The following is a 21,907-nucleotide window of genomic DNA, read 5'->3' on the forward strand; positions in this document are numbered from 1 at the left end:
AGATGTTCACACTTTAATTACAGACTAAATACTGTTTTGGAGGACATCAGTTCAAACCTTCAGACTGCCTCAAAGAAATGTAATCTTTAAAAGAATAGATCGAGCTAACATGCTAATTCCCTCTTCTATCTTTAGCACATTCAGCCTTTTGCTATTTGCTGAAGCTTCCAGCTACTGACTAATGGCGTGAGCACTTAACACAACAAACTCGTTTTCTTACAGATCAAATAACAGCAATTACCTTTGCAAATAGCAAACCAAGCCCCATTCAAGTACATGAAATGCAGGCAAAATGCAGGACTAATACTCCGCTTGCATGTGGTCATTAACCTGAGGAGGCTGGATTATAACTGCCTCAGTAACTGGATGTAAAATTCACATATGCTGAAAAAAGCACATATTTCATTTGTGCAAGATATTCCAAAGCTTAACCAGCGAAATCCTTTATTTAAACCATTAGCACATAACTGAGAATGTAACTTCTGTAATATACAATTTTAGTACAATTTGTACCAGGTAAGGATTGAATTGTTTGGTATTTCTGCAGTCTTCATTTGGCGTTTTAATATTCCTTGCTAAAATGTAGCTTTTATCTTGCTATTAGTAAAGACTGCAAGGAGTACATATAGTACACAGAGTATGGGAAATCTCATTTCCTCAAAATGGAATGAGATTCTAAGCGTTTTCATTCAATATGGTGTAATTTTTACATTCACAAGTTATGTCTCAATTTCAAAATCTGCCATAAAATGGGATTTGAAAAGTTCCTTAAAATTATTCTAAATTAAATGCCTCCAACTACTACTACATGAATTACTTCTGGAGCTTCCAGAACCATGGCATTGCACTAACATTTAAAAGTAACACTGTTTCCACTAGATATATTGCCACTTGAAAATCAGGAGGCACTCACAGCTGCCATGTGTCTATCCAGCTATAATGTAGATAGGAAAAAAAGCACCAATTTGCAGTCTACTTCAGAGGATAACTAAGAATAGATCATTTCAGTTGGAAGGGACCTACAATAATCATATGGTCCAACCACCTGACCAAAAGCTAAAGCATGTAAGGGCATTGTCCAAATGACTCACGGACCGGCTTGCGGCATCAACCACCTCTCCAGGAAGCCCGCTTCAGTGTTTAACAAATCACGCTTCCTGATCATAATGACCTTTTAGGTTTTACAGTTCTTTCCTGATAAACAAAATAGCGGTCTATCACATACACTATCATATCTTTATATGTAGATATACTTTGAATTTGTTCACAATATTTAAGAATAAACTTTTCAGTTAGTAAGACTATCGTTTAAGCTAACGAACAAGACTTGTAATTCTAACAATCCAATTACTAGTTGATATCCTGCATACACATATACAAGAACAGGCACTTACTGAGCAGCTAGTGAAAACTTAACTTTCAGATGCATCGAGAAATAAATTAATGCAGAAGAATACATGAACATAATATCCTTAGGTGTCAGCAAACTGCATTCTAGAAGTGCAGTTACACAAGGATTGAGAATCTGGACAACCTTGCTGAACAAACTTAGTAAACAGAGCGATCTAGAAGTGAAGAAAAATCAACGCATTGGAGTAAAGAAAGTTAACTTTGCTACTAATAGTACAGTTTGGAATAGAACTGTCTATTCCACCTTAACTCCTAAATATCTACTCTAAAGAAGAACAAGGACTTCATTAAAAAATTGTGCTTTTTTTAGCAATTCAGCTACTGTGCTTTAGTTCACATCTTAGTGCAATTTGATTTAATTTCCACACATAAACAAACCCCTAGGACTAGTGTCTGCCTCTGCTCCCTCACAGAAAAGAAATGTTGGCCTCTTGGTCCTGCAGTGACACACTTTACTCACTTAATAACCTGAAAAGTAAACATAACTTTCAGGCATCACTATCAAGAGAATAGTCAGCAGCTGTACAGAGAAACATTTACTTATAGGCAGCCTTAAAAAAAACAAAAGTTGAATGGTGACAAACCTGTTAAAAGATTTTCCTAGTTGGAGAATGGTACTGAACTGCAATCACTGATACATTATTTCTTGTATTTCTGATGTCACATATACTTCCCTTTTTTCTTCCTTTTGCCTTCAATCTGGACTATAAAAATTCAGAAGCAGCATATTCAAGTATATTTCCTCTTTGCTCCAATATATTGTATTCAACTACCGTACCTTTTCATTATGTTTGTGTGTTTTATTTCTTTTTCAGATCACACTTTCAGACAAAAAAAAAACCAACCCAACAACCAACTCAGATTTGCAGTTATGTTTAACCACCACCCCAACTCATGTTATTACTTGCACTACTATCTTCCTTCCTGACAAACTGAGTCCCAATATTGGAAATCTCTTTTTTGGATTCCTGTAACTCAAGTAAAGCTGCACAGAGGCTCTTTTCAAGTCATGATCAAGCACACTCCATGACCTTAAGAAAAAAAAAAAAAAGGGCAAAACAAAATCAACTTCAGTTATCTATTACTTCACCACTCTATGGATCTGACATTTAAAACTGCCTAGAAACTGGGGGTGAAGACAGCTACTGCATCTAAACTTTTGTCTACCTGCAGTACTGCCTCAGTCTACTGAACTGACTGTTCTTTGCTGTACTGGGGGAAGATACATATCTAGAGCTCACATAAAGCAGCAGCACTGCCAGCTTTTCTTCCTTGTTCTATTTCTTCGAACTTTTCTATGCAAAATGATTGTTTCCTCTACAAGTGTTTTAAGACAACTGTCCCCAACATAATTTGGTATTACGTGTCTAATAAATAGCTATGCTTTCCCCCACAGATCACTTTTCACGTATCTGCCCTTGACTTAGTGTAAGCAGTTCTTACATGCCGATCTGAAAAAACAACAGACCGGAAGACCTCTTTAATAAGCACCTTGTATTTGTGGTCATACAATGTTTCATAGACGGCAACAACTACTTCCTGGTTAGAGAAACTACAAAATCTATCACAAGTTACTTTAAAAGAAGAATTGTAGAAATTTTGATTCATTCATTTTTTTTTTAGACAATTTTTTTCTCCCATGTTACCTTTTGCTCACTCTTTGCATTGAACAGCTTCACACTGTCAGAGATACTGTTCCTTACCCACTGACTTCACCTGACTGGGCTGCACTCTATTCACTTGACTACCCCTCACATTCCAAAATGTGCCTGTAAAACCCCAACAGCCTACCAAAATACACATATGACTAAGAGCACTGAGACCTACCACACATCAGGAAGATGCCTTTCCTACTGTCTGCTCAGCACTATTCAAGAAAACAAGAACTTCTCCTAGGTGTTTAGATCTTGCCATGCACAAGCATGTTCTCTGTAACAGCATCTAGCTTTATGCTTATAATTGGGAAGTACAAACTACCTACTTCAATCACTTTTCCAACTAATTGGAGACAATTAGTTCTTTGCTCCTTCAGTCTGAATTTTATTGTACAACCCATCTCTATCTATGGTACCAATTCTTTATATCTTCCCCAAATGAGAAAAATCATTACCTTTTTTATTTAGGCAATTTGCCCATTAACAAATGTAATATTATCTGTATGAAGCAATTTACATTTAATAAAATAGAAGCACCCTTCTATTTTCCACTTGTTTCTAACCAGGTCCAACCTCATACCTAGTTTCCCAATTTGTCACAAATCTCACTTTAATAAAAAGTCAATTTTCAACATGCCCTGGGGCTTGTAATTTCCTCCTCAATTTCACACTCACTTTAAGCCACAGCAGAAAACAACACCCCACATTCATACTCCTGCAAACTACCTTGCTTCTTTCCTGACTTACGCATCTTGGTTCTTCTTATGTACTTTAGTTCACACTTCTTCTTCCCATTCCTGTTTTTCAATGTCTTTTGTATTTTACAGAAGCAGTGGAAAGTTTTAAAATGTGTTTTCAGATGGCTAACATTACCAGTTCTATTGATATGCTTTTCAGTTATTAGGATGTGTGTCATTTCAGAAAGAAGCAGTGTTTTTTTTTTTTTTCACCTAGAATTAAATTTATATTGGTTTAACTCCCAGAGGAAAAAATCAGAGGATTCACAAGCACATATAGCACCCATGGAGTGCAAGATAATTCATTAAATACGACAAAATGCAGTGAGGTAAATTGAAGACTTGCTGTCTTATCTCTTGGCCAGATCTTTATAGTTAAAAAGTTGATTTAAGAAGGAAGCCTAAAAGCAAAGAATTTGCCCCATCCTATTGGCCTAGAAATCCCTAATTTGTAAACTCAAAATAAATTACACCAATTGTCCACCTCAATTGTGTATCATAACCAAACAGTCCCTCAGCAGAGAAAATGGAACTGGACATATGTGCTCCTCTAATGCTCTTTCTCTGATAATTTAGCAAGATACTAGCCATCGCTGCCTTACACACGGCTGACAAACTGAGAAGCGTAGATACCCAGCAGTCTGCCATCACCACTAGCGAGGCATCAACCCCATAACCGAAGATAAAAACTCCTTACAAGACCTTAAGACTGCTGCAACAGATTACAGATCATAAAGGGTATGCGAGGCATCACTACGAAAAATAAAAACCAGTTGTTTCATTACACAGTTCTCACACCTTACAGCCCTCTAACTTAAGATTTTAAGACCCTTCCTTTAAAATTGCATAGCCTTTCATTTCTATCAGAAATCATTACATAACACAGCTCATTAAAAAAATAATTCCTCTCTTTGATTTTAGAATCCTCAAAATACTTCAGAGAAAGTGAGAAAGCAAAATTTGTAAGAAAGTGGGGATGTATTATGTAGTTTGATGATAAAGCTGAGGAAAATGGGACATTTTAGGGGACATTAAGTTCTCTATTAAGTTTACAGTTTGATGATTTCTCAGTACACTCATTTTAGTAGTTTTGATATATTCTTTTTCAAATATGCTTGCATAAAAGTACCAAAAAGTCGTTTGATAACCATAATTGTTTCACACTGAATTACTGTATTTCAGAAAATTTTTGTAGAAGGAAGTTATCAATAATAGCAATTTTTGTATGAAAGGTTTTAAGAATTCTCCATTCATTTAGCAAGATTATATGTTAATAATATATCTGAACAAGCCAGAATTTCAGAGATCTTACTTTTTAAGGAGATCCTTGAACACCTATATTAAAAAGAAGTAACACACTTAGAAGACAGCGAAGATCCCTTAAACAATCTCCACACTAACTTAGCAAAAAGGGCCAGTAGTCCAAATGAAGACATCTTAGGACCAGATATATGGCCAAATTCAGTGAGAGACCTCATATTAATCCCTCCCATTTTCTAGCGTAGAACCAGTCTAATAAAGGCTCTCCCCAAAATAAAGACAGCCAAACAAGCAACTCTCCTAAGGAAAAGGAACACGAGTTGCTCAAAGAGTAAAAAATGGTACTAGGAAATGTAATTGTACCATACAGCATAATCTTCTTACCGTTACAATATTAGCACAGGCAGGACTTAGCTTGGCCTGTCGGCAAAGAACAAATTGTTCTTAATATTTTGTCTCCACAGCTGGAACATGAAATGCAATTTTCCAATAATTTGTTGTAAAACGGCTCAAAGAATGGTTCTCAAACCTACTACACTGGTCCTAAGCCTCCAAAGGTGCCACGGGGCTCTGATGTGTGACCACGGCATACAGCTGTCTCATCACAGGAAAACAAGAAGCAGAAATCTGAAAGTTAATAGTGGGGAATAATAACGCGCAGGCACAAAGTCATTCTCTGCAACTGCATCACAGCATCAATTTGCAGTTGACAGGATGAACAGGATGAAAACTGCATTACAAAAGAAAACTTACTAAACCCAAACCAAATACACTTTAACTGCAGTTCTATAAAAATAATCTTATAAGGAAGAGACCTGGGTCCTGGCTTTGCCATGGATTTCCTATAAAATCATGAAGATACATTTATTATGTCATTTCCTAAACTTGGAAAATAATCTGCCTCAGAAATATAAGATTAACCTAATGACTGAGCTGGTTTTATTCCACAGCAAAGAGATATTCCAGCTGAAGTTCAGGGAATTAGCGCATTTTTCTATTATGCTCCACTGTCTTAATGAAATCCTTCATATCTCTGTCAAAAATAAAGGAAATTCTCTACAGTTTCCTTTCTGAGAATGCATACTCTTATTCATGGTTTTTGAAAAGTCTCATCTATAATATTAAAAAAAGAAAGGCTATTTTAAAAGTTTATTACAGAAGTGAATTTCCAACTTTCTGTCTGAGAAGGAAACAAAATTAATTGTAAAAGTAGCATTAATTGGTTTCCTTCAGCATACAAGTTTTACACGCAGGGTCTTCTCAGTGTCTAGTTACCAAGTTTGGACTGCTCACAAATAACCTAAACCAGAACCACACGAACAATATACATCTCGGCTAAAGACCTAATCCAAAAACATTTAAGTGGCTAGACTGCACAACTATTCTGGGACCTGTGTTTCCAGAATACTTGAATTCGAGTGTAATTCCTATTCTGGTTAATCAGACAGCTTAGTACATTTAACCTCTCCCCAGGTTTCCAGAATATTTAAATGCTATACTGCTTTGCCTACTTAAACCACTGTACAAGTACAGTTTTTAAAATTGCTTCCTCTTCTCCTTCCCTTTTAAACTTCAGTTTCATGCCTCCAAAGGTTAAAGCTAAGCCTCCTGGGCTTCCATCTATGGGAATAATCCCACTATTCATAAAACAGGATAAAGATAAAAATATATGTATAGCGACTTCTAAATCAATGTAAGTTGATATTAGCGCTTAGGTAACTTATTAAGCTACTGTATGCTTGAATAATTGTCTACATAGAAATGCACTGAAGTTGGAAAATAAAAATACAGATTATACATTCCCACATTTTAAAAATGAAAGCTACATAGGTGACGTTTTTGCTGAAGGGGAGAGGTGTTAGTTCTACACTGAGGTCTTTAATTTTACAGCTCAACTAAAATCAGCTTTTATGTGAGTTTGGTTTGTGAGTTTTGGTTTTTGTTTTTATACACTCCACACAATAAAATTAAAACCCATTTAAATCAGCTGTACATTTTATAAGATGAAAAACAAAGACCATTTAATACGTTGTTCCTATTTCAAATTAATTGGTGTTGGATTAGCAGGGAAGAGCTGCTCTGACTTCAGATTTCAAAAATGTCATGTGCTAAGATTCATTTCACATGCAGCTAGGCAGGGACATTTACAGTTTACTTCACATCTCATGAGAAAGATGAAATGCAAAAGCCCATCAAAAAAACAGTACAGAAATTCACGGCCCATGTAGCCTGGCAGAAAAAAAGATGTAATACAACTGACATCCCAGTTTCCTCCCACCTCTCCCCATTTCAATATATAGAGAAGAAATACCAGAAGTTAAAGGTCAAGTATTTATTCTTGAGACTTTGATTTTGGAGTGATGAAACAACACTGGCACAGGTAAATCCCTAGACTTACCAAAGAAAGGTTAGCCTTGACCCATTACCCAGAAAGAAAACCCTGCTTACTGACCAGAAATAGAAGTGTTGCTTTTATGTCTACCTATACAGAACAAATAGAGCTTGTAGTTCTGCCCCCTTGCTAGAGAGCACTCAGAACAACTAGTTTCTTTTCAGCAAAGCCCTGTTTGATACTCATTTCTGTCACTGATACTCATGTTTGTCACTTCTCACAGTGAAAAAACATCCAGTCAGTTTGATACTTCTTCCTCCTACCCCTCAAACCAAGCATTTTGAGGCTCGTCTGCTGTAATTGATTCAGAAACCAAGAGTAGTGTTATAAAATCTTCTGTAACAAAAGATCCTCTTTAGTAGGCAGACAGCAGATAATTATTCGATTCAGACTGTGAGGACTTTACATTAGCTACAACAGATTCATTGTTACGTAGCCAAAGGCTGGACAAAAATCCACAGAATACTTTCAGATAGCATTTGCTTTAAAGAATGATGCAAAATGCTTGCTGGTTTCAAGCACTGCATTAAAAAAACAGTATGTAGGTTCTCGGGTGATTTCTTGCATCTAATTTGCACATAAACGCACTAGGTATCTCAGAAATACTAAGATAGTTCTTCTGTATTCTACTGTGTGGCTTTAAAGTAGGATGCCAAGAGTGATCTGATGTAAAGACATCAAGCACACAATACCAAACTACCATCATCTGTAGAAACGACATGTTAACTAACATAGCAGCTTAACTGGTAATCTCTATCACTGGCAGAAAATATTTTGGTTGAGTATAAAAGAGAGAACAGTTACCAAAACATAATTTAAACTACCTAAATGGAGAAGATGCAGCTCAGAGCAAGACAGGCAAGGTTCTCATGAAAAGGTGTGAATTTCCCCTCATTCATACTTTAGCCTGGTGTTGGAAGATGACAGCACTTGACTTGGTTTTGGTGCTATGTCATCATAGTGATGCAGCATGCTTACAAAAATCCAGTCTGAAGATTTATGAACAGGGCGAAGCATCACTACGAAACCTCCGTGATTCACTGCATCAGCCAGCGCTTGAGCAGAGAACTGACCTCCAATGTAGCTCTTAGCAGAAAACTCAGCTCACACGGGTGAAAACCATCATAATTTAGACAGTTTTCATTAACTGCCAGCCCAGAAGAAAGGCAAAGCACAGATAATGCTACTGAGTTCAACTAGTCAGTGTTACTAACTGTAGGTCAAGATCTATGTGTGATGGAGGTCCAAAAGTACACTTTAAGGACAATGAAAAATGTTTTACCATGAAGTTTTTGCAGAAATTTCAGACCATGGTGACGCAGGTTAGTAACAACATCAGTGTTGTTCAATGTCTTCACTGATTCAGACCAAAAATCAACAAGAATTATCAAACTTACTGAAATAAACCTATGTTTCTCTCACTAGTAAATTAAATTATCTGGGGGCAAACCTGAAATTTAGGAACATCAATAAAATGAAAACATGTAGTGTCTAACTCTGTGCCTTTTTTGTTTGTAAATAGGTTAAACTTCTCATCTAACAGTCTTTTTTTTTTTTTTTTCTTTCTGGCATTATGAAGAAAAACTCACCTCCATCTGCTTAGTGCCAGAAAAATATTTCTGCTGAATTAGAGTCTGACAGCTAATTTTAAACTTCATCCTTACTTCCCTTTTAAATTCCCATCTTTAACATACAAAGAAAAGCAGAACAGGGATATAAAGTATCAATATTATATTTAGTTACATCTTCTGTAAGAGAAATTTATACTGCCCATCCTGCTCAAGTACTCCAGTGCAGAATTTGAGTTGACATAAATATACTGATAGTATTTCCCTGAGGAATGCTACCTAGTGGGCAGTAATTGGCAAGTAAAATATACTTACCAGGGCGCCAATGCCTTTGTTAGGGACTGGAGTAGGGACTGAGACACTGTTCTATATTAAGCATTTCAGCTTGCACCCACAACATTTTTTCAGGTAATTTGGATCTAAAAATTTATGCAGTGGGGACTATTTTAGAGTGCATTTTTACAAAGAAAAACTTAAGCAGCTAGCAAGGTTGTCAGGGGCACTCACTTGTACTTTTAAACATTTATCCCAGTCTATTTAAAAGCAGCCCACTTGAAACTTTACAGCATTATAAATAATGTGTATTTTCTTTCAGTTACTTTTTATATGATTATCACTCGCCACTACCATGGAGTGTTTCTAGCACAATTTTACAATTAGACAGAATTTACAATTCCCAAAGGCATAGTCACAGTATTAGAATGATGGAATTCACCCAGTGAAGTTAAAGCTGCTAGATTAAGGCTCTCTGTAAAGCTTGTCATTCTAATTCAATATGAAGGATATGTTTCTTCATGTATGAACTTGTCAGCACTATTAGGTTAGGCAGGCAGACTTTGAAAGCACACTGCTTGTATTAAAACCATTAGTCACTGCAATGTGTGTGGAAAATCTGGGGAGAGGACTCAACTGGCAAGGCCTAGGGATGGAAAGCTGCAAGCTGAACTTCCACCAGCAACATGTGTTACAAAAGCAATTTTCTGTAAACTTATTCACTGTAACTCATCTTCAACTTATATTAATTGCATGTTAGTAAAAGTGCATAACACTCTAAGAAGATGAAAGCCTACATATATTATTACATCACCACCATTCTATTCTCCACAATAGTAACATCAATGAGAGGGCTTCTTAGACCTCAAGCCCCAACGCGGTATGATGTAAGTACAATTTTATCTTCTAAGTTATCTGTGATACAATACAAAAGAGCAAACAATGGAGATTAACTAAACCAAGTTTCAGGGAAAGTTTAAATGAAATTCATTCAGAACTCTTCCATATTGCATCTTATAGGCTACTAAATGTTTTTGTGTGCTTTACAAATGCAATGTCATTACAATCTCACCAGCAGCTATGCAGCTGCATAAGCATAATTAAGAAATGTTAAGAGCACAGGATTCCCTCTACAATAATTCAGATGTATAAATGTTTGTCATAGGATTACTTTGGGATTTATTTTTTATTTTTTTTAAACAAAAATCAGGGAACTTACAGGAAAGTGGAAGACAGTTACAACGATTACTAGGGAATCCCCCTTCCCCCACCTTCTGTCCCATCAGAACTGTAAGTAGAATTATGACACTTAAATTCAAAGAACACATGTGAACTGTCCAAAGAGAGCTTCTTGATAAGAACTCCTAGATCCTCATCATCTGAAAGACGAACAGTAAGGGCACATGGAAAAGATAAGGCCCACAACAATATCTGGTAATCCACCATTCTTAGAGCAAATACACTTCTAATTGTGCCCATGAAGACATACAAAAATCATCTTTTGATGGATAGGGGAAGAATGGAAAAAAGGCAGGCCAATACTGGGTTCTAGACAACAAAAGCAAAGCAGGAAACCTAGCTCGCTCTTTCCCACTCTGTTACATACTACATCAAGTCATGTTTTTGCACCCAGACTGAAGTTTCATATAGTAAAAAAATCTCCATTCCTTGTTATTCAAAATATATTCCACTTTGAGATTATGCACAAATTATTTCTGAGTACCTATAAACTTCAGTAATCTAAGTAAATTATCTGCAGAGTTGCACTGCTCTCCTGCTCATACACTCAAATTTCTATTTAGCATGATTTTAAAAGAACATTAATTTGGCTGTGTGACCTTATGACATAAACATGTATATACACATCAAACATATATACACATACACAGAGAGATTCCTCAGCAATCTACAGGCATGGAACCTACAGCATGTTTTCATTTAGCCATAAAAACTACAATAATCACAAATCTGTCAGTGCATTTGAAATGGTGCATTTGATTGTTCCTCTACCTCCCTTTCCAACTCTGGAAATAGTAAGTACACCTTTATTTATTTTTTTTAACTTCTTATCCATCACTTGGTTAACAAATACATGTCTGTACCTATTGGGAACCACAACAATGGCCTTAAATGAAAGCTGCAGGAATGCAGAATTTGGCAAAAGTACAATATTTGTTCCTCTCCTTCATATAGCCTGAAAGCAGATTTGAGATGAACGGTATCAGTACTGAAACAGGACAAGTCACTTCATAGTTTAAACTTCAGTTTGAAACTATTTTGAAAATATACCTTAAGAGTTCCTAAATTAAGAAAGAATTTAACTGGAAATTTTACCAGCACCCATACCTACATTAGAAAATGCCACCAACTACAGCCAGTGTTACACATTTTATTTCTCCAAGCAGGAGAAACAAACAGAAAACAGTTCTTTGAAAGGGCATATTCCCCTTTCCTAAGAAGAACAAAACAAAGACCCAGCTGCAGCTAAGTTGCCCTTTTTCCCATTTGGTCACATTATGAACATTTTAAACATACTTAGTTTCATGTATAAATGTAGTTCCACTGAGCACAATGAAGTTAGCTCACGTATTACACTGTGTTTCATCAGTAGGACAACACATCAACACATAAGTACACAGCTGCTGCCTCATATTTGTAAATCTAACTCATTTTAATCTGAGTAGAAAATTCATTTTAACATGAAGAATGGTGTTTGAAAATCTATACTTCCAGGAAAGATGACAGCTGAAGGAAGTTGATGACTTTGCTGCAGCCTGGACATAGAAAATGCTAAATCAAACAACTAGGCAACATTCTACAAGTTACCTTTCTAGTCCAAACACATGACTTATGAAGTATTGTTTTTTAAATATATTTGATACTAATTTTCACATTAAGCAATATGGAAGCGTCAGGCTATCTCTAAGTAAGTTTGTTCGGCTGTGGTCATAGGTTAACACTCCAAAGTGTACAGCTATTTCTCCTCCCAGTTACATACTGGTTAGTTCTTATTCTCCATTTCATGCACTAATACAAACCATAAGGAACTGGAAAGGGCAAGCTGCCTTCATTAGAAAGTCTTAAGTTTCATACAGTCATCTTACAGGAATCAAATGAGGTAAGACAGCTGATTCTTCAACTTACTACTAATTTTTTCAAATTAGTTGATCCAGAGCAATATTTTGAATTGACAAAGCCTATACAATTTAGATATACACCTAAGTTCCATAACTGTTCTGCTGAAACACAGAGCAAGCGTGAAAAGTTGGGAGTAAAACTGCCAAGCTTCCTCAGCATATCACCAATTCTAGTTCTCTTCCTTTTGGAGAAAGTCAAAGAATTTAAAGTTTTGAAAGCCTTTATCAGTCTACAGAACAAGTTACAGGATCTACTAACAGATCAGCAATGTGTGCTCACTGGAACCTGTGAAAATGAAGATTAGTATAGGGAGCCTGTCACATGGCTTAGTACAATCTGCTTCTCAGGGAACAGACCCAGATGAAATGTTTACACTTCAGGTCAGAAGTGAGGTATACTGAAGAGTTTGTTTCAAGATGCAATAAGACTCCACTCTATAGCACTGAAAATTGTCCACAAAATAAATTTAAAAACCCCATCCTTCTACTCATAATTCCTATCCTTAAAAATAAAAAATTTCTGATGCCACAGCTCAAATGAACTCTGGAAATGCTCCCATGCTTCTATGCTACAAATATTGGTCACTACCAAACTAGCTAAACCCCAATACAATCCAAATTCAAATCACTGTAACATATTCTTGTGTAGTTAACTGCATGTATACAATGTGCCATGAAAAAATGTGAATGGTGCCTGTACAACTATACAACTACGCACCAATGCATATCATTTCTTCTCACTTTTGAATTATTTCAAGTAAGGAAGGAAAAATGTCCAAGCATACAGTATTAGGCATACAACACTTCACTGCAGAAGTCCAAAATTGCTACTGGATGTAGAGTGCCTGAAATATTGAAGCCATCAGTGAGAAAAAGCATACCCTAACAAGGGATAAAAACAACGCACACTCTTAAGTGAAGAATATATGTACTAACAGGACACACAAATGCCACAATGAATGACTTGCCTTCACAGAGTTTCTAGCTAAGAGAAGCCACTGTACTTCATCCACAGCAGTGACTCAAAGCCTTTTCATAGCCTGCAGAGAGATTCTGCAGCGAATAAAGTCAAGCATTGTTTTATATAGTAGCACTAGTAGATAAGGCTTAACAGAAGGTGTTCTCTCAGCCATCAAGCTTCTCAAAATCTGGATAAAGAGCACCAGGTAACTCAACCAGCTGACAAGCTGGAAGAGATGTAGAAATGAATGAGAAATTACCATTGGAGTTCCCTAACCCATGCAGATGAAGATAACCAATCTGTAGTTACTACAGGGTACACAAGAAAGCCCTGTATTTTACTTCTGATTCTTTCAGGTTCAGACATGAGAAAGAAGCTAAAGTTTGTGCCTGACATAACACACACATTCCCCCCTCAAAGCATCAATAGAAGGACTTCAACAAAAGAAAGCACCCAATCAGGAAAGTTTCCACTGTCCTTGTTACATTTGAAAGCAAGACTTCAAAAGTGTAGTGAACAAGTTCTGTATAACTAACACTTCAAACAGGGATGTTTCTGTCACCCCACATGGAAAGAATACAACAGAACAGGAAGTAGTTCATGTTTATTCATGTGAAAAAACAGCAACACACTATAGAAAGGATTTAGAGTAATCTCTTCATGAGGCATCACTTCCACTTAAAGAATCAGAATTCCTAACACTTTCCCATGATATTTTTAATGAACGAATACAAAAAACAGAATCACAAAGAAACCCACTAGTGTTGTACCACACATCTTCTGAAACTGTGTCAGTTATGTGGATAGCTTTCTGATATTAAACAACTCGTAGAACCATGGCCACTATGCAAGATGTGCAGGCCTGTATTTACATATTGAGTAGAAAAGACAGGAAAGAAGTTGCATGCACTTTGTAGTGCAAGTCTACAATAATCACACAGACAGAACAACATTTATTAACAGGAATGGAACAGGCCCACACACGTGTAAGAAAAGATCATAAATAATACAGCTGTAAAAAAGATTAAAAATTTCAGACTGAGGTAGTCAAGAATGTGCAATATGGACAGAGCACCTGTACAGCCATTTTTCAGAAGCTGAAATTTACTCTATGTGACTCATGTGACTAGTGGGGTGGGCATGGATTATAATGGGCATGCCTTCTATTAAGAAACTAAGAAAGATCAGCCAGAGATATATACAATATTCTTAATTGAAAGTACTACTAAACAGAATACCAGCCAAGAAGTCTACTCTACTTTGACTTCCGATCACTCCAACTTCATCCTGACAGAAGTCAGTTCCCATTTTTCCCCCAAGCAGAATTCTGGTGGTTCATATAACAATTTCTTTCTGAACTCAGAATTGGATTAAAGTAACACAGGAAGAAAATGCTTTGAAGAAACACAAACATTTTAAACAAAAACAATCATTTTTCTAAACGGTTTTATTTACATTTTTCATATACATGTCAAATGATACATTCTGACTAGTAGCCACACCAGTGTGAATTACATGAATTAAAGATACTGATGTATTGCATATGATGAAATGCAAAACAATCAACCCTAAGCTTTGGTCCCATCATTTGATTGCTCATACAGCATCTGGTTTGTTATCAAGACATCTAAAATCAAGTGTTCATATCAAACAGAAGTGAACAAGTGTATCGAACAAGTGTATCTAGTTTCATTTCATTAGAACAAGCAATAACACAGAAGTCTTACTTGCAGAATTTGCAAGACAAATATTAAGACATAATAACAGCCAAACACTTTACACGCATGTTACTAGCTTTGTATTTATTGTTTCTAGACTTAGGTTTTCACAGCTGTCTTGTGCTAATGATTTTTAAATTTTTAATTATGGCAACCTTTCAACCCCTACTAACAAAAGTGCAAAGTCACCAGGCTATAAAGTAATATACGCAATAACAAAAAAGGTAAAAAGGTGTGGTGTGAACTGGTCTGAAACACTCAAGACAATTACAGAGTTTAATTAATGTGCTTAAAGAGGATTTTCAACCTGGTGATTTCTCAAAGGAAATTAGCAGCGAAAAGAGGTGACAACTTCAAATACTTGCTTCAGAACTACTAAAGTATTCACAACACTGGTAAAGTAAAAGTTCTTAAGTGCATGAAAAGCATTAGCAAGTCTTTCCGTACCTAAAAGACAGTTCAAACAGTTGAAGAGACAAAGGAAATAGACAGCTGGGCCTATGGGATCATAGGGTGTTACATCAGAATTTATTTTTACATTTCTGTGGCACCTTTTCATCAGATGCCAAAAGCACTTTAATCACTAAAGTGAGCCTCACAACAACCCTGTGAGGTAGGTAGTATCTGTTTCAATATGCAAAACAGGTTAAATAACTTACCCAAGAAGACACAGCAAATCAGCAGAGCAGGCTAGAATCCAGATCATGTGATCATGAATTTAACATTACAGCACACGTGGGACTGAGACTTACATGCTCCTTTTTAAAACTGTGAAAGAGGGACTGCCATGTGAATTGATTCAAGTTTTCTGGAAGTAGACTTTTATGGGAAAGGTATCAAGAGAAAAATGTGCTTTAAGCAATTAGAGAAAACAAGACCCTGAGTAAGAAGAGTGGTATTACTGTACCACTTGCTAAATTTGCGTGGATGTAGAATAGCAACTCAACTATTTTACTTGCTAAAATATGTAAAAAAAAAAAGACTAATCTGTCAAAATCACTAAATGAAACTATTCTCAAGTCTTAAACATCCATAGGCTATGACTCAAAACCATGGTAAGCTGGAAGGTGTTTCATTCAATTCTATTATTTTTATGTCCTGCAACTGCTTCTTTGAATGTCAGAAGAAATAAGAACCCATGTGAGAACCAAAATTTTTTGATCATTCAAACTTTAATAGTAGGGTTTCCATTAACAAACTGTCAAAGCATGCTCTCTTCCCAGTTAACCTCTGTTCTATTACTACTAAACCAGTCACAATAGAGACCAGAATGTAGAAATCAGTGCTTGGCACATAAAACAGAAACATGAAGTATTCAGTTACTTCAGCCCAGTCTCTGTATCAACAGCAGTAAATTAGATGACACACTAAGTGCAGAGCACTGCTTTACACTATATTCCACTCGGCAACAGTCACACACAAAAAGGAGAAGTCAGTGGCTGAACAAACACTGTCATAAACCCAAGATGTAATCACAGCAGCAAGGCCTGCACTTAAGAGCTTTACATTACAAAATGAACTGGCATATACAGGGAAACAGTTTTTGTGCACATAGATTATAAGCAATGATTTCTCCTTGAAGACTGGAAGTGATTAAAAAGAATATATTCCTCAAGTGAGGCAAAGGGAAATTTAAGACTTCTAACCATTTTATGAAGAATAAGGCCGATAAAGGGCTAGTTCCTTTTCTGTAAGACCATGATTCTATGATAATCATAATCCTCACCCTAGCTCATCTTCCACTAATAGACCACCACTATGTGATGATACTCAGCTCAGATTTATGTCATTTGCAGAACAAAATTCTCTAGTGAAAGACAACCTGGCAGAGACAACCCCCACTTCCCTCTCCCTTTTTGTCTTTCTGTGATGCAAAGAGGAAATGTTGTCATGTTAAAGAGGAAAGTGGTATGTTTGTTTTGACATCGGGAAAAACACAGCTTACAGATGACTGAAGACTTAGAAATTTGCAGATTTAAATGCTGAGGCAGTGAAAGTGAACAAAAAGCAACGCTCAACAAATATTTACTACAGGTATACTTTCCCAGCTCAAGGGTGGGAAGATCGATACTTCTGAACTATCAAAGAGAAACTTTCCAGCAGGACAACACTACTAAGATTTCCAAGGCAAAAAGCTTTTGGAAAATACCTTCCCTGTATTTCTTGTACATCTTAAGGCTGCAGTAAAAGAAGGCTCAGAACAATTCCTCTACCTCAGGTAGCCTTCAAATATTAACTGAGGCCTTAATTTACACTCAACCACACTGTTAAAAGAATATTTGAGAAAACATTTCATTCTGAACTTACTCGCAGACAGGACTGTACACGATATGCAACTCAAAACAACAGTGACAACAGTGCCCAATTGTGTGAATATATATTATTTCAGAGAAAAATTTTGAAATAGGACATTATTTCAGCTTATAGCTACAAATGGTTGCATACTCTAAAAGAAAGGCAGAGATAAGCATGTTGCTTTTTTAGTTTAATTGGTCACTATGTGAGTTTTGAGAAAAGTTACTGGAACCAGGAAAGAAAACTTGAACATTTAAATTATAACTGGGATTTTAACAAATTGCCTGTTAAGATGGAAGATAAAATTTCTAGAAGTAAGCTCACACTTCTTTCAAATATAACCATTTTTGAGTGGAACCTCTACCAGAACTCTACAGCTCACATTTTCCATTTTTTTGAATAGCAGAATCATATATGCTGTTTCTCTTACATCTGAAGTGTAGTTATAGGCAGGCACACACACACACGTGAATTAATGACCTTCATGCCAATTATTTCCTTCTCAAATTTACCTTGTGTTACCCGTTACCATACCTGCTGGGTAGAAGCTCATCTCTCTTCTCTGAAGAAGCACTTCAAAAAATTATACCCTAGACTGTTTTATCACTGTTAATGTTTATAAATACTATTAGATTATAAATTAGTTAAGAGGTATTGATTAAGGGAGGTAATGTCTGTTAATTCATCTCTGAACATGGCTCAAGACAAGAAGCCTCAAACAAGCAGCTGTAAACAGATAATAGCACTTTCTGCTGAAAGATCTACAGTATAGTACAGGCTTTCTGAGGTGGTCTTATTCAACTCTTAAATTTGAGGCAGGGGAAACAGAAAGCTTTCCAGTATGCACAGACTAGATTCTGAAGACTAGATGCTGTAGGAAACATTGCAGGGTACAAAAGGCTAGTAGATTTGGCTGCAGGGTCCCAAAAGGAAAGATACACGTCCATGTGTTAGTTCACTTACAATCTCCCAAATATGTCCAATCACCAACATCACAACTACTACTACAAACTACTGGAAACAAAATAGTGAAAATTCTATATTTAATTAGGTAACATTAAATTTAGGTTGCATTATTTTGCATTATAACATCTCACTATAAATTATAATATAAAGATGTCTGCTAGATTCCCATGATCCCAATTTTATTTAAAAATCTTAAAAATTTACTAGCAGAACACATTTGAATACATAACGTAAAATAAGACGTAACTCTACACTGCAGTTTTGGCACTCAGATTGCTGCTTAGCATTTGCACATAAAATGGAAAAAAAATTTAGCTATCTCATTTCTCATCTATAGAACACATGTCCTCACCCTGTAGTTTAGAATGTAGGAGATGTCACAATTTTTAAAAATGTGCAGCTAGAAGATGCCCACAAAAAAGCATGTGTATTACCATCAGTTACAGGAAAAAAAAAAAAAACCAAACCCAAAACAACCCCAAACTCAGATCATCCAGTGCATTTCATGGCATATCATTAAAGACTGTTTAAATGATCAATGCACTCATGGGAAGTTTTATATGATTATGTAAACAATCATAATTTTCTTGGGATTTTTAGAAGCTAAGGAGTTGTGCCAATGCATTTTCATTCCAGAAACCAGTTTCCATCCCACACCCTCCCTGAAATCACTATTCACAGAAACACTCAATTCCCTAAGAAATTAAAAAAAAAAAAAAAAAAAAAATCCATTCACAGAAAGTCATTCAAGTAAGTTTGCATGTATAAATAAAAAGTCCTCTAAATAAATGACACAGGAGGCAATAAATTGACACGACAAGTAAATAACAGGCTAAAGCACTCCAATACCATTGAAACGTTTTAATGTTGTTGCAATTCCATAATGCAACAATCATCAACTCATAAAAGACCCAGTACTTAAGAATTCATTTTAATCACTCCTTTGTACCTATTTTACAAAATAAAGGCAAGGCATATTTAAAATCCCCTTTTCCCTAGGTATTATGTGCCTATCTTACTTATGCTTATAGAAGTGTAAACTTAAAATTCCTATTAAATGTTATATAAGAAAAAATATAAAAATATTAACCTCTGCTTCAATGTACAGTTTCCAGAATCTGCCAGAACTGGGGAACTGGGCAACAAGGCGTTCATAGGTCTTCCGTGCTTTGTCTATAGCTTGGTTCTAAAAATTGAAAATCAAAACAGCATTTACAATATTATGATTTATGTAAATGAATATGCTGATTTTACTCCAGAACCAAATAGTGTGAGTGGACCATAGATAAGGAAATTTAATCCTATGTCACTAAACCTGTGCCTCTCGAATGAGAATGCTCCAAGCGTCAAGGTCATATGGATTTTCTTCTAGTTTCTTTTCAGCTTTCTTCACTTTTTCTGGGACATATTCGGCAGTCTGGAAAAAATTAAAAACAAGACATAAGAGATCACAAGTAGTGTTGGAAAAGTTCTGTCCCAGCTACAAAGTCAAGCTAATCACAACATTCTGACAACATAACATGTCTCAATTTTTATGCTGGAGTTACTAATTGCAACTTTATTTGGAAAGCAAGTTGTCCCAGTAAGGTAATGCACTCTTACCACAAGTTCTATGTATTTGGTGATTGGGCAAAAAGCTAGACTAAACTGACTAAATGTTTCTAAAACACTCAAGCACATTTGAGTTTGCCAGAGAATTTATTGGACTGAAAATGTTAAACAGTTTTTACTGACCTGAAACTTTTAAGATGCAAAAAGTAAATTCAGAACAACTTGTCTATTGCAGACCTTAGCAAAACAAATCCAGGTTACTGCACAAGTAATTCTGTATATGCAGGACAGTATTTTGCATCACAAGTTACAGATCTAACAGGAAAACTAGGAGATGACAGTTCTAGCAGCAACATGTATGACATCCAAGCCCAATTTCTCTGTTCTCATTTGTCCGTTAGTGTACAGCTGTCCTCCAGTAGCTTTGGCACTAAACCACTTTGTTTTTTTTTTTCTTATTCACTCATACCAGAGTTCTAAAAGTTTTGATGCTAAAAGTTTTACCAAATTGAGTGTTAACTTCTTAACACAGTTATATTATAATAGTATAGATACAAGTATTCTTCTAAAGGCTTGTGAAAATATCTTTGTAATTCTTTTCATCTACTTTGCGCTAACAATGTCAAACGTAAAAAATTCTGAAGATGACAATCTGATGATCACGTACAGATAAGACTTAAAATCCATGCTTGTTACAAGTCTAAATTATACCAAGTTTTTTATGAAGCATGAAATAGTTCTGACCTGTACTCCAAACAGCTTATTTACTAACTTTCCAAACTTGACTCATTTTCAGCAGATGTTAGCAGTCCCAAATCACACGATCAAGTAAATTCTTGCTTTCTTGAGATGTAACAATAATAACCTGTAAATTATTACTACAAGACCATTCTTGTCAAATTTTACAAGTTAGCTTTATAATTACTGTTACAATATATGATTCTGTACTGTATAACACAGCATGATTTATTTACTATACAGAAAACCCTAAAACACCCCTGTTAATTGCTAAAAGATCATTTCAAGGTAATTCTTAATATTGGATCTAGGTTAATACACAGCTCTAAAAATGAAAAAGATAGTAAACACAGCAGAGAGAACTGATACTCATATTAAAGGTGCCATCACAAACAAAGGGAAACAGAAGGTAACTAGACACTACAGAGCTATGACTTCTAGTAAAATTAACAAGCACCACTATTGCACATCACTCTTGAACAAAAGCAGACATTCCAAGAATAGAACCGCAAGGTATTATTAATAGATTTTACTAGAAGACCATTTACAGTGGCATTATACAAAGATAAGCTGCCAGTGAAGCATAGTATAAAACAGTGACTAAAAATGAAAAAGCTGAGGCTAGTAAATCTAAGTAAAAAGTAATCTTGACTTACTTAAGAACATCAGCTTTATTTCCATGAGTGCCCTGCTCCTTTGCTTTTGTCAACCTCTGCAAATGCACTACAGTACAACAGTTGCTTATGTTATACACTGAAATTCAACTTGATCATCTAAAAAAGCTACTCTATTTTTTCAGCACTACCAGTTTTTGTGCCAGTCCTATAAGCAGGATATAATTGAAGACATAACCCTTAAGATTTTAAGACTAAATAAATTAGATTTACTTATAAAACAGAAAAATTATCAAAAATATTGCAGAACTGCTAAACTGACACATAAGAGCAGCCATGCATGAAAGATAAAAGCTAAAAAAGAGAAATCAGGAGGATGGGCTTTATAGGAGTTTAAAGACCATTATTTTTTTTGAGACAGTGCAAATTCGTAACTGCTCATTGCAAATCACTGTAGCTTGGAAGGCCTGCAGCAAGTCCCACAACAAACTAAATTACAAAATTAACTGGATTTTAAAAAATCAAATTTAAAATTAATGGCTCAAAGTTGTCAGCTCGAAAGCAGTAAATTTATTCATTTCTGTATACTTTTACATCCTTAAGTCCATCAAAATTCTGGCTCTCTAATACCA

The 21,907-nt window shown here is 35.7% G+C and overlaps 1 protein-coding gene across 3 annotated transcripts in view; it reads right to left on the bottom strand.

The window, feature by feature from the left end:
- CSTF3 (cleavage stimulation factor subunit 3) overlaps positions 1–21,907 on the bottom strand; it is a 51,949-nt gene that overhangs the window by 20,493 nt on the left and 9,549 nt on the right. For all 3 annotated transcript variants that reach the window (XM_080617642.1, XM_080617643.1, XM_080617644.1), the window contains exons 2-3: positions 19,688–19,789; positions 19,463–19,558 (exon numbers count right to left, since the gene is read on the bottom strand). In XM_080617642.1, coding sequence (XP_080473768.1) covers positions 19,463–19,558; positions 19,688–19,789 — 198 coding nt within the window. The remainder of the gene's footprint in view (positions 1–19,462; positions 19,559–19,687; positions 19,790–21,907) is intronic.

The sequence above is a fragment of the Psittacula echo genome, assembly GCF_963264785.1.
Source record: "Psittacula echo genome assembly, chromosome: 5".
Classification (NCBI taxonomy): domain Eukaryota; kingdom Metazoa; phylum Chordata; class Aves; order Psittaciformes; family Psittacidae; genus Psittacula; species Psittacula echo.